Source organism: Phalacrocorax carbo, chromosome 3 (genome assembly GCF_963921805.1).
Source record: "Phalacrocorax carbo chromosome 3, bPhaCar2.1, whole genome shotgun sequence".
NCBI lineage: Eukaryota > Metazoa > Chordata > Aves > Suliformes > Phalacrocoracidae > Phalacrocorax > Phalacrocorax carbo.
This window is the reverse complement of record NC_087515.1, coordinates 49,610,991-49,623,325: the sequence shown is the minus strand read 5'-3', so window position 1 is coordinate 49,623,325 and position 12,335 is coordinate 49,610,991. Positions and strand designations below refer to the sequence as shown.

At 39.3% G+C, this 12,335-nt stretch overlaps 1 protein-coding gene across 2 annotated transcripts in view; it reads left to right on the top strand.

The window, feature by feature from the left end:
- Positions 1-12,335, top strand: part of VRK2 (VRK serine/threonine kinase 2) — a 46,255-nt gene that overhangs the window by 29,177 nt on the left and 4,743 nt on the right. For both annotated transcript variants that reach the window (XM_064446860.1, XM_064446861.1), the window contains exons 9-11: positions 4,019-4,139; positions 6,700-6,758; positions 8,541-8,722. In XM_064446860.1, the coding sequence (XP_064302930.1) occupies positions 4,019-4,139; positions 6,700-6,758; positions 8,541-8,722 (362 nt within the window). The remainder of the gene's footprint in view (positions 1-4,018; positions 4,140-6,699; positions 6,759-8,540; positions 8,723-12,335) is intronic.

Sequence of the window (12,335 nt, the reverse complement as noted above, 5' to 3'; positions counted from 1 at the left end):
CATTGCCATATCCCAGACTGAGTTCTCTGGAAGAGTTGTAGTCCTGTTGCAGTGACACCTTGTTTGCACTGGATTTATTTTTCTCTCCAGCGTTCTGTGGTGGTGGTTATTGTCAGTGAGTGCTTGAGCAGGGTGCCAAGCTAACAGTTCAGAACAGTCCATGAGGGGCGGAGAGGTTGTTCCCGGCCCCTGCTGGCAGTTGCCCTGCCTGAGACTGGGTGACTCTGTACAGAGTTGCCTCCAGGCATTAAAACTGAGAGACCTTTTTAAATTTAAATATATTTACCCAACCTTTTCCCTGTAGCCACCCACTTTATTCAGTTAGTGGTTATCCTGCTGCAGTGAACTCCTCAGACTGAGCAGTTCCTTGGGGAAGCGACACTACATTATTAGCTTTTTTTGGTCTTTTCCTTTCTCCTGTCCCTAATATAGGCAGAGATTTTTGACAAGTCGGGTATTTGTCTGTCTTCTTAATTATCTCAACCTTAAGTGAAAAAGTTATATTACTTTTAGTTCATTTATTAAAACACAGTGATGATGCATTTTTAGCATAATTATATTTCTCCATGGTCATGTAAACACTCCTTTCCTTTTTGGGTTTTTGGATTAATGGCTATGGTATGAGTTATATTTGTTTGTGAATTAACATGAATTTGTATGCTGTAATGCCAGTGAGAATTGGAGGTTCCACTGCATGTAGATGCAATATGAGCAACTAAAATGATCCTTTTTATGAAAAGCTTCCCATTGAAAGAAACACTAATGGTGAAATTATAATGTAACAGCGCTAATTAAAAATAATAGAAGAACATTTCATCTGTCACTCGTTAGCCTCCTTGAGAAAGCTAGCTTAATAAGGGCCATAGAGGAAAACTCCCATTTTTACACAGGTTTCAGATAAGTTCTTGGGAGCAGTGTAGCTTTGAGAACATATTTTGGCTGGTGTGATATCATTTATGATCTCTTTTGAAACAGTAATCTGAATATAAATTAGGGCTCAGAGAGCTGCCAAATCCAGTATACAGAGATATATATTTTCTTCTCAGGGTGAATTGCTCCAGTTATGTTATTCTGAGTTATCATTTGAACCCTGTGCCTGCATGTTGAGTATATGTTTGTGGTGTATATAAAACTTCTTATGGCCTCACTCTGATTTCATTGACATGGTTGTTAATTCATTAACTTCAGTGGAGTTGTTCCCGATTATCTTGGCAGGAGTGAGGACAGAATCAGGCCTTAAATCTTCAAATTAAAAAATTAAACTATAAAAATATTGTGAAATAAAACGTCGCCAACATGTTCTCCTTAAATAGTATTTAATACGTGACTAGAATTCCTGGTTAATAGAAGGGCAGAAATCAAGTATCTATTAAAAAAAGAAAGGGGAAAAAAAATATTTTATTCTGCAGAGAAGTAAGAAAATTTAAATAAGTACTATTTTGAATGTATACTCCTGTCACAGTGACAAGTTATCAAGCAGAATCATTTTGTTTTTGCATGGCTATCACATTTAAAGTGAAGCCAGATTGACTTCTCTCAGCTGATGTTTATCAAGAATTCTTGTAATCCCCAATAAATCTGCTAATATAATTTTTTCATGTAAACATATAGTTTTAATCTATGTAGTGATGCTTTATTTGGGGTGAAAATCTAATTATTCCATTGTTTATAGATAGTATTAATTCATTAAAGATTAGTTGGTTGACTACTTTATTTTATAAGGCTCTAGATGATTTAAAAAGTTGAGGAAGTTAGCATCTCTAATACCGAGCTGACAAAGGAGCAGAGAGAAAGAATGACCTAGTACAGTCAAATAATCAAAGGCTGACATTTTTATGTGGTTCTATGAAAAACACATGTAAATGTCTTTATGTAGTAGCACTTGCAATGACCTGGGAGCTAAAGTGATATGTGAGTTTACCATCTCTCTGTAAAACATTTCCCGTTTTTATTTTTTAGTGATGTATGGCTTAGTTACATGTACCTTTTTTCCCCCTAGCTGACTACTGTGGCTTTGGGAAGGTATTAGTAAAGTCTTGCACACAACTCCCTGTTTGTGGTGGCTTTGCCTTAGAGTTAGTCAGGAAATGGCTGGAAGAGCTCCATGTGAGCGAGAACTGTTAACTGTGAAGTAAACTTCACTCTCTGGGGACTGTTTTGTCAGAAAACAAGGTATCTTAGGTTAGCTTCTGAAATCTAATGACTTAGCATTGTTTACAGATTCATATCAATTAAGTCCCTCAGTGAAAAGAAAAAAAAATGGGTCCACTGTAATTTTGACGATTTTTCTCAAAAGGCCACTTTCTGTAACCCGTCTTATGCAAACAGGTGCCAGAAAAGCATTGTGTGACAATTAGAGGATCTTCAGTCAGAAATGCTGGTTTATATGGGTATAATCTGGAATTGCCATGATGGAAAAAAGGACTTGTGAACACATGTGTATGAATGGAATTGTTCCACAGTTAACAGGAGATTTATGGCTGAAGAAATCACTACAGAACAGCAAGTGGTGGAGATTGTGTTTTTATTTTAATATGAGAGCCAAGTCTTGCATTAGGACGTTGCTGAATCTAGTGCAGAAAATAAACGACACCCAAGGGATAGTGCAGCATTCTGTTAGATTGAAGGGCCTTTAATAATCCCATAGTCTAATAACAGTTAAGATAGAGAATGTATAAGAACTAATCTTCTGCTTTTACAATAATATGTGTACAGTAACAAGAAACAGCTATGATGTGTTGGCACCGCAGCTTTTAGCAGGTGACTTTTTAAATTAAAAGATAAGTTTGCCAAGTGACTTTCTGGAATTTATTTAATGAAGGCCCATAAAATACGATATCTGTTTACAGCTGGATTAACAGCGCTATGCTCAACTACTAGTCTTTATGCTAAACAAAAAGTACTGAACAAATCCAAAACCCTTTTATTCCTGGAAAGTTCAAATTCATTTTGGAAAAGCATAAATTTAACTTTTACATGTGCCTTTCTTCAATCACAATTAAGAGTTTCTGGTTTGGCAGATTCCATGTGGTCTTGACTTGTAAACCATAGGCTGCAAGTCAGATGTGTACAAAGAAATATTGCAGCAATCCTGCTTGTTCAGTTTTTTTCCAGTTTGATTTCCTCTGAGTAGCAGCAAGCAATAGCGATTCTATTAGTATTGCATTTTTTTTTTCCCTTTTTTCCCTTGGAAAAGTCAGTCGATAGATTAACTTCGGTTAGCTGTTTTTCTGCATAGATGATGTTTGGGGATGGGGTTAATTATTGATCAAACTGTATCTACTGTATTTGTGTTCTGTAGTTAGTGTATGTGTTTGGGGTGTGCAGGGTGGGAGTAAGTTGCTCCTGAAATAACTTCCTTTTTGGAAGCAGTAGTGGTAAGTTTACACAGGACATGTTAAACAACGAGTATATTTTAGCTTGTGCTATGACTCTCTAACCAAACAGTTCATGGTACTTGTAAGCGGACAACTTTGGTGTGTAAATGCACACTAGATGGCAGTTTTGTCATATCTTCCAAGTTCAAATAGCTCTGTAGGAGAACAGGAAAGGCCATCAGTGTTTAGTCTGCACTCACAGGGTCCCCGCATGACCAATGTGGACCCCATGGACTTCCTGGAACATGTGTTAGCAATTTAGCAGCAGACATTTATTTCTTTGTTTTACTGCTTGGCTCTTTGAGAAAGTGTTGGTACTCAGTTATGGGCTGTCTGGATCATGTCAGAGGCCATGGGGATCAAGTCCATGTGACAGGCCAGACTGAGGAAGGATGAAGTTGGAGGAGGTGAGGAAACTGACCCTTACTTCAACAGTAACAAGTCACTGCCTGTCTGTGGACTATGGCCAAATGCCGCGGCGTTTTAGGTCTGATACAGCTGAATAAACAAAACACTTTGCCCATTTGGCTTCTTCGTATTTCATCAACACTAGTTCAATCAAAGTCTTTTCTATTTCCTAAGAAGAAGTTCTTATTCTTCGTCTCCCCCCACCCCCTTCCCCTTCTCTCCCCACATTTTAGCCCCATCCAGACGAGGTGACCTTGAAATCCTCGGCTACTGCATGCTGCAATGGTTATGTGGGAAGCTACCCTGGGAACAGAACCTGAAGGACCCTGTTGCTGTCCAGACTGCGAAAACAAAGTAAAAATAAACCACCACACGCATGTACCTATGCACACACACCCACATACCACCCTGGAACCCTGCACCATCCTCAGCGCACAGTAAAACAGGTCTGAAAAAGACAGCTTTACACCCTGTAGAATAGCACCTTATGAGAAAGCTAAAACAGTTTTCCTAATTGAGAGATGTTAGAAGCAGTTAAAAATGTGAACTCTGTGTGCACATATTCCCTCTTCCACATGTTTGTGTCTGTACTGCTGTAGAGATACACTGAATTCCAATGCGCAGTACACAGTCATTTTGTCTGCTGTGTATTTTTTAATAGTCTTCTTTTAAAGAAAACATTTGTGAATCAGTGCAGGCCTTATCCCATGTGCTGAAGGTTGTTGTGTGTTTCCATTAAACTTCATGGGCGCTTTGTAGAGGCTATAGTACAAACACCTCTTGGAAGTTTTTCCACGTGTGCATTTGATTTGTTTTACTTCCTATATGATACTATTTTTCAGGTATTTTTATGTAGGATTGTAATGTTATATAAACCTACTGCCGTTACAAACAATTAAATACCAAAATACTAAAGAACTTGATTAAAATCTTTCCTTTTTCCCAGCATGACTCATTTAGAGCTTACTAAAGCAGAGTGTATTAGTGTGTTTCTTCTCTGCTTTCACAGTTGAGACCTGAGAGAGTTAATTGCATGTGGTACAGCATAGCCTGTAGAAGGCTATACAGAAGAGTAGTTACCCATAAATGTAACATCACAATAGGAGAAGGCAGCAAACTTTTAAGTAGGGCAAGTCACAACAGAGGTACACAATAGGGATAGCTGATCCACAGAAATCAATCTGCAAATTCAGTGTGGCATCGGCTCTCAACAGAGAAAGAGGTTAGCCTGCAGACTGTGGATAATACAGATTGCATCTGTAAATGTTGACATCGTACGTTACATTTAATATTTCTCCTTTAGAAGTTCTGATCATTACACAACGCCCTGCAAGGTAACACTTCTCCAATTCAATGTTAAATCGATTTAATCAATCAAGCTGCTTTGCTAATTCTTCCCTTGCGGTTAACCTTTAGATTGCTAGCATTTTCAGGATGCCAAGCAAACAGATGCTTAGAGGAAATGCATGGAAAATGATAGAGATTCCATTTATCAGGAATAACCTATTAGTCTATTGAATTATCTTCTTGGTATTAGGTAGCTTGCCCAGGTCATCCCCATGTATTTATCTTAATTTCCAGTGCCTATACTGTTTTTAAAGGCCAGAAATAGACACCTGGATATATGTGCGTATCCAGTTGCTTATAAGTTAACAAGTACATTAAGCAGCACAGGTGAATCCCTCTGAGCATGCCAGTCCTTTGCTACGGAGTCTGTGTGATGGTGAGGAAGAAGGAGCTGGGCCTGGAAGGTGGGCTGCAGGTGAAAGGCAGGTGCCTGAGCAGGACCTCAAACTCATTTACCAGTTGCCTCATCCTCTCATCCTGGCAATGAGGCAACTGTGGCAAAGCTTTGGGCGTTGGTAAGGGGATATTTAAGGGCTGCTGGTACGCTTAAGGTTAGATATGTTTGTGCCATGGAGGAAAGACTCGGTTTGAATTAGAATTTCAGGTAGGTTACAGGAAAATGTTTTTGTTTAAATGTTTTATTCCCCCAAAATTGAAACCCCTGTTTCTGACACTAAACAGATTACTGAATTGAAGGTTATTAGCTGATGTACCCCAACTTTAGGCATTTGAGAACACATCCTGTTGCTTATTGGTGGACCTTTATGGTTCCTTTAAACAAAACAAACCAAACCCAAATCCCCAGAAAAGGGGTCCTTTAACAGTATTAGCAGCTAGACCGGACTACCAGATTTCACTTACTTGGGGCAAGGGGGCTTGTGCAGCTGGAAGTTCCTACAGATGCTAGATCATCATGCTTCATGCCTGCACAAAGATGATTGCTGGCATTACTTCATCCATTTTTAGGTTATGATCAATTTTGAACTCCAGTGTCTTTCGCTATTTCTGTTTCTGGATAAATAGAAACTACATCTGCGGCCCTGCCCTTAAGTTTACGAAGTGCATGGGACCCAAGGTCGTTTAACGTCCCTCTCCCCTTTTGCCCCTGCTGTGCCTGCTTGTAATTGTGACAGCCATCACCCAGCTGCCTGCGAGCTACGTGGCAGAAAGAATCTGATGCTAAATGACTAGTAGGCAGACCAGAACTGCTTCTCAAATTCCAAAATACAAATATTAACTATTAACCTGAAATCCGAACAAGCCATTTCAGCTCAAAGGATTTTTCTTTTTCTTTCTAGAAACCTTAAAACATCTGCAAAGAAAAACTTAAAGTGCAGTCTTAGCTGTAAGCCTGGTCTTGCTGAAATCAGCAGTCTCCAAAGAGTTAAAAATATAGCTGGTAAGAGGAGATCTGGTAAGAGGTGTTTTAAAAGCAGTACTGTGAATCATTAGCTATCCCAGAGGTCCACTCCCTTTGGAATTGAGACTTGCGGTCTTCCTAAAACCCAAATGAAGAATCACCTGCTCCAAAACCACATTAAATTTTTGCACTCTTATGTCGTTTCAGACTTATGGATGAGCTCCCAGATTCAGTGACGGAATGGGATTCTTCTGGAAGCAGCTGTAGTAAGTGTGCTTGTAGTATGTACCACATAGCTCTTGAGTCTGTTAGAAAAATACTTAAATGTCTTAGTCTATTTGGGGGAAGCATTATAGGAGTAAAAGTAACACAAATTTGACAAAGCCTTCAATTTAAAATCTTAAATGTAATTGCTAAGTTCAGCACCTTAAGACAGATGCCTTCACCAGGCCTGACTCCATGCAGTATTAGTAGGCTCTGGTCTTAGAGCAAACGGCAGCATGCAAGCAGAAGTCATCCTTGAAATCAAGCCTGCATGAGCCACTCTTATACTACCTGTCGATGGAAGAATTCAGCCTGCAAGATCTGTACTGAGCTGATAGCACAGTAGTTATGTACTACTCATTGTTAGATTATATCTCTCACTCATTAATTCCGGGTGCAATTTAATTGAACTTGTATTTCTGACTTCAGTAGAACTGGATTGGGCCCTTTTTGTACAAAGTGATTATATTTTAAACATTTTTAGCTCAGAGGCTTGTTTACTGCAAGGGGAGAAGGTAAATTTCTGGGTGCTGTCAAATGCTGGTCACCCTGCAATAAATGATTCTTGATGCTTACTGCTGCAGGATACTTAGTGCTTTTATTGCAGGAACTCTTTTCTTTCTGCTTCTTTCCTGCATGGTCCTGTCAGCGAGGCCTAAGTAGATGAAATAGATGTTGAGGGCTAAATTTTCAACCCCGGTGTGTGGAAGTACAAAAATCTTGATGGGTCTCTTCTGTGATGTATGCCATAGAGTGACGTAAGGGGTCTTAGCCGTACGTCACCCATGGTGTTAGGAAGCAGTGACCATCTTGAAAACAGAAGTAGCTGTTAGTATGGAAATAGGAAGCAACTGTCTACAAGAGGTTTATTGCTTAGTATTCAGAGTTTGAAAAAGCAAATGAATGGACAGTTTGCCTTGTTATATGTTTCCTCCTTCCCTGAAATACAAAAGTAACCTAGATGAAAACACCAAACTTCCTGCAAAGGTCAGTATCTATATTTGATTTATTCACTTATCTTCATGACATTTCTTTATTTGAATTCTTGGAATGCACCATATATTACATAAAATATATTCATGGTGTGTATACGTTTTTAGTAAATCTTTACTTCTGCGATTTTACCAGATGCTAATATCTGTTGTAGTACTCCAGTTTTAGGATACACTTGGGTCTTCAACTGAAAGAAAAGTTTGATCGCCCCATATGTTTTTCCTAATAGCATTACTTCTGTCCATTCAGTGGTTTCCCTGTTTCTAGAACCACTCAATAATGACAGCAAAATAATGCTGCTTTTAGACTGCTTTAGGATGTAATCTCAAAACCAGTATTTGTCCAAGCATTAGAAGTAAAAAAAAAAAGACAAAAGTTGCTTTCTTCCAAAGTGTAGTATCTATGCAGATTAAAAGTGTTGTTGAGAGTAGTTAATATTTAAAGGAGTGTTATGATCTATTAAATACAAAATGCTTCTATTTTAAACAGAGCTATCGATTGTCGATAAAGTATTTTGATTAATTTTTATACTTAGCTTTCGGTTATACGAATTAGGGCGTATACATACCAAGACATAGCACCTAAGGGTTAGCTTGTTTATCCAGGTCTACCTTTTCCTTTTCTCGTCTCGAAAGGACAAGATATTGTCAGTTCTGTGTCTCGAGTGTGACTTAGCTGAAATTGTGGTATCTCATTTGGCAATGTAGGACCAGCATCCATTTTGGTATTAAATTCTTTCTGAAATTCTAGGTCTACATCAAGTGACATTTACATTAAAATATGCTCCACAGGTGAAATATCCAAGTTTTTGTCACACGTTTATAGCTTAGCTTATGATGAGAAGCCGAAGTATCAAGTGCTGAAGAAAATCCTGCTGGATGGACTAGAGTCAAGTGGAACTTGCTACGATGGCCCTCTGGAATTTTCCACCGCAGCATTCATGCGAAATAACTGCGCCGCTAAAGCGTCAAAAGTAAGACAGACAGTTCTGGGATTATTTCTGACATCTCCTGCTTGATTATTGCCTTTTCTTTTGTAGAAGAGGAAATAGTTTAAGATCTCAAAATGAGACTGACACAGCAGTTCTTTTGCCTTAAATACAGTGTTTGTTAATTCCTGTTTCCCCTGGCTTTGCTAAAAAGTGGGATGTCAACCCTTCAGGAGGAAGAACTGTCATGAGTCCTTTTGACCTACAGCCTTTCACTTCAAAGCGGTAGGTCTGTGGAGAATGATTTACTTTCAGGATAATGGGGAAGTCAAGGACTTTGTTCACTAACATCTTGAAGACAAGCCCGAGCGCCAGGTTTTTCCTTCGTTCCAGATTAAAAGCGAAGTTACCTTTATTAGTGAAAGCATTTAATTCATTTTCTCGCTTTCAAACTGTTCTTTGTCATTTGCCTTTGCACTCCTGCAGCCGCTAATGTGGAGGAGGTATTATTCTGGTATTTAACTGTGTTATTGGTAGGCAGTGCTGTGTGATGCGCTAATGCAGAGTTTTAAAACTGACAGCTATTGCGTTATATTTTCCTTCCATGCTTTTAAGTCTGAAACTATACAGTTAATAAAACCCTGTTTTTAATAAGTGGAGATTGAGGTAATTAGCAGTCTTACTGGACTCGCAGCAAAATGTCAGTCCCGTCATAGCTCTGCCTTGAAACTCCCCGTATGCAAAAGCCCTGTTTCTGTCTCTGATGCCTGTGCAATAAGGCAGGGTCAGGGTACCATTCATTTTTAATATTTCTGGTGAACTTTGGACCATCACAAGTGTACTTGAGCCAAGAATGCAGGATGCAAACTAATGTGACTGATAGGCTGCTAGATGAATGGTGATTCAAGTATCAGTGCACAGATGGTTCTGATTTGCTGAGTTTTGTAGCTGCTGCAACTGAAGACATAAAATATCCTTCTAGTCATAAATTAGCTCTTTGGAAGCAAAACCTTGGCACCAGAGCTTTACAACCTTCAATTAGTAGGGAAAGAAGTATTTGAATGACTGTGGTATTGACATCTGTAGGCCTGCATAGTAATCATTCCTAATAGAAGAGAATATCTGTTTGAGGGGGTTTTGCATGGCTAATTAACCACCAGTGAGAATATGTAATTTTTTCATGATCTCCTGATTGTCACCTTTCTCTCATGATACAATTACATTTTATTGTAGCAAGTGCCTCGCAAACCAATTGTCAGCACTATTTACGTATTATGGAAGGCAGAACAAAAGTTCATGTTTAATAAAAAGGCGCTGGGTTTTGATCTTGGTAATTACAGATACTTATTTTAGCAATTTTTATTGACTTTTCTGGTTTTATAACTTTTTTTTTTCTTTGAACAAAACCAAAAGCTATATTTCAATGACAGTGTTTCTCTTGCTATGATGGTGACCGCTTCATCCTCACTAATTTGAGAAGCATTTTTTTCTTAAGTTTGTACTGTTTTCTGAACTTCATTGAAATATCAGGTTGCTGTTAGCTGATCTCCAGCTGATCTGGTTGGATCTCAGGTTCACAAGAGTCTTTGGTTTCTTAGAGATCAGGTATTGAATAGTAAATCTATTTTCTTCTTATTGCCTGGCCTAAGACTTGACAGTATGCTGGCATACAAGATGATCCTGAACTTCCAGGCACTAAAAGCTGCTGTAGCACTTGCTATTTGCAAGTTCACAACCCCACTGCAAAATCCATGAATGAGGAGTGTCAGTTATCACCACTCGTGCACTGTAGGACTAAGCAGAAATGGCTGCAATGGCCAAGAACAAGATCAGAGAGGGTGTGTCTGCATGTTACTATGTCTTGGCACCTATCATCACTTTTTCAGAGAAACTTTTCATGTTGAGTGTCTTGCTTCTTGGAACATCAAGAACGCGAGCACTGCTCCATGATCCCCTGTTCTTTACTTCAGCCAGTTCTGCTGCTTACATGCACACGTTTCCTGTAACATTCACTACAAAACAGCTGCAGAAAGGAAATTTCTAGGGTTGTTCAAAGGACCTAAGGAGCACTTAAATACAAGTAGAGAGAGCAGATAACAGAACTTTCTCTGAATCTATTCTTGTTCTCAGAAAATCTGATTTTTCAATCTCTGGTTATTGGCTGTGGAGGATGTTCAAGGCCTGGTGCACTTTGGTGCTACAGTCCTGACAAAGTGTTCGATGACAGGCAGGCACTTCCCACTGCATCTCTTCACAGCACCGTCTGTAGTTATCCTAGGTCTGACTCTTTTCATCTCAGCCCTCTGCATTCCCTTTCCACCTCTCCTTTTATTCCCCAAACACTTCTCCCATTAAAGAGGCAACCTCAGAATAGTGGGAGCCACTACAAACAAGCCACTGTCTCCTCACTTCTTGCTTATGAGCGGAATCTGACTCCAGATGACCTGTCTGATTCCACCTGTACTGGCTTGGTACACAGGGAAGAGGCAATCTTGGACTAATTCCCTTCTGAAGACCAGTAAACACTGTACGTGCCCATAAGGGGATCCTGTAACACTGGCTCCTTGAAGATGATGTGAAGAGGAAATGCTACAGAACATGAATTTTAAGATGCAGCTCCCTGTGTAGTACATGAATCTAATCTTGAGGTGGCATAAAAAGCAGAACAGTGGCTACATCCTACTTCTTTGTTTCAACTGCACACCAAACATAGGTGATAAAATAATAATTGTGTTAATTCTCAATTTTTTTTTGCCACAGTTTTTGGCACTGGGTAAATATTTTCAGCTTTTTCACCTACAGCAAAAGTGCTAGCGTTAGGGCATTGTGAAGTGGGGTAAGGCCAGCTGCCTACTTGCTAGCTTTTGTAGATCTCATATTAAAAAATAATTACACCAATACCAACCTGTAACTTTTATTAGTGTGGAATATGCTAATTTTTAGGCATAAAAATAGATGTTTTCAAGTGCTCTAGGTCCTGTTTTGGAAGTGATGGAGTCACTTAAGACACGCATATGTTGTGAAGGTACCAGATTTAGCTGTGAACAAGATTAGCAGTTCTTGCATGACTTGGTACGGTGCCACGATGTGGAGAAAACAGCTTGGGCCCCCACATTCAGGTAACTGTAAGCGTGGCACCGAGCCTCACCTGCGTAACTCCATTTCTCAGGGCCATTTACACCATTTGTCCTGGGGTAGGCTGTTGGAACTAGCTTGAGTCGTTATTCTGAGTGGATACACTTTTCTGTTTCTAGAAATTAATAATTTTCTTGAACAGAACAATGGATTATCTACCAAAAAGGTGGTTTGGGTTAAACAATCTATTGAGCGCCTACTGGCACTTTCAACAGTATTTAGGTTGTGCAATTTCCATCTCCTGTACTTATTTAATTTGCGGTATAAAAAAGCAGCCCATTATTTCTTTTTTAGCTGCTACATTCAGATACAGCTGCTGCACAGAGGGCCACATGCAAACATGACAGTTACTGAGTTATTAGTGTGCCAAAAGTACCAAAAGCACGTGGCACACAGCCTGTGCTTGGGCTACGTTTGTCTTCCAAGTTACAAAAGCCAACAACAGACATCATTCGATACTTAGCACATAGAGCAGCACTGGAAAAAACTTGCACTAACTCATGCAACTCTTCATCGTGTATCC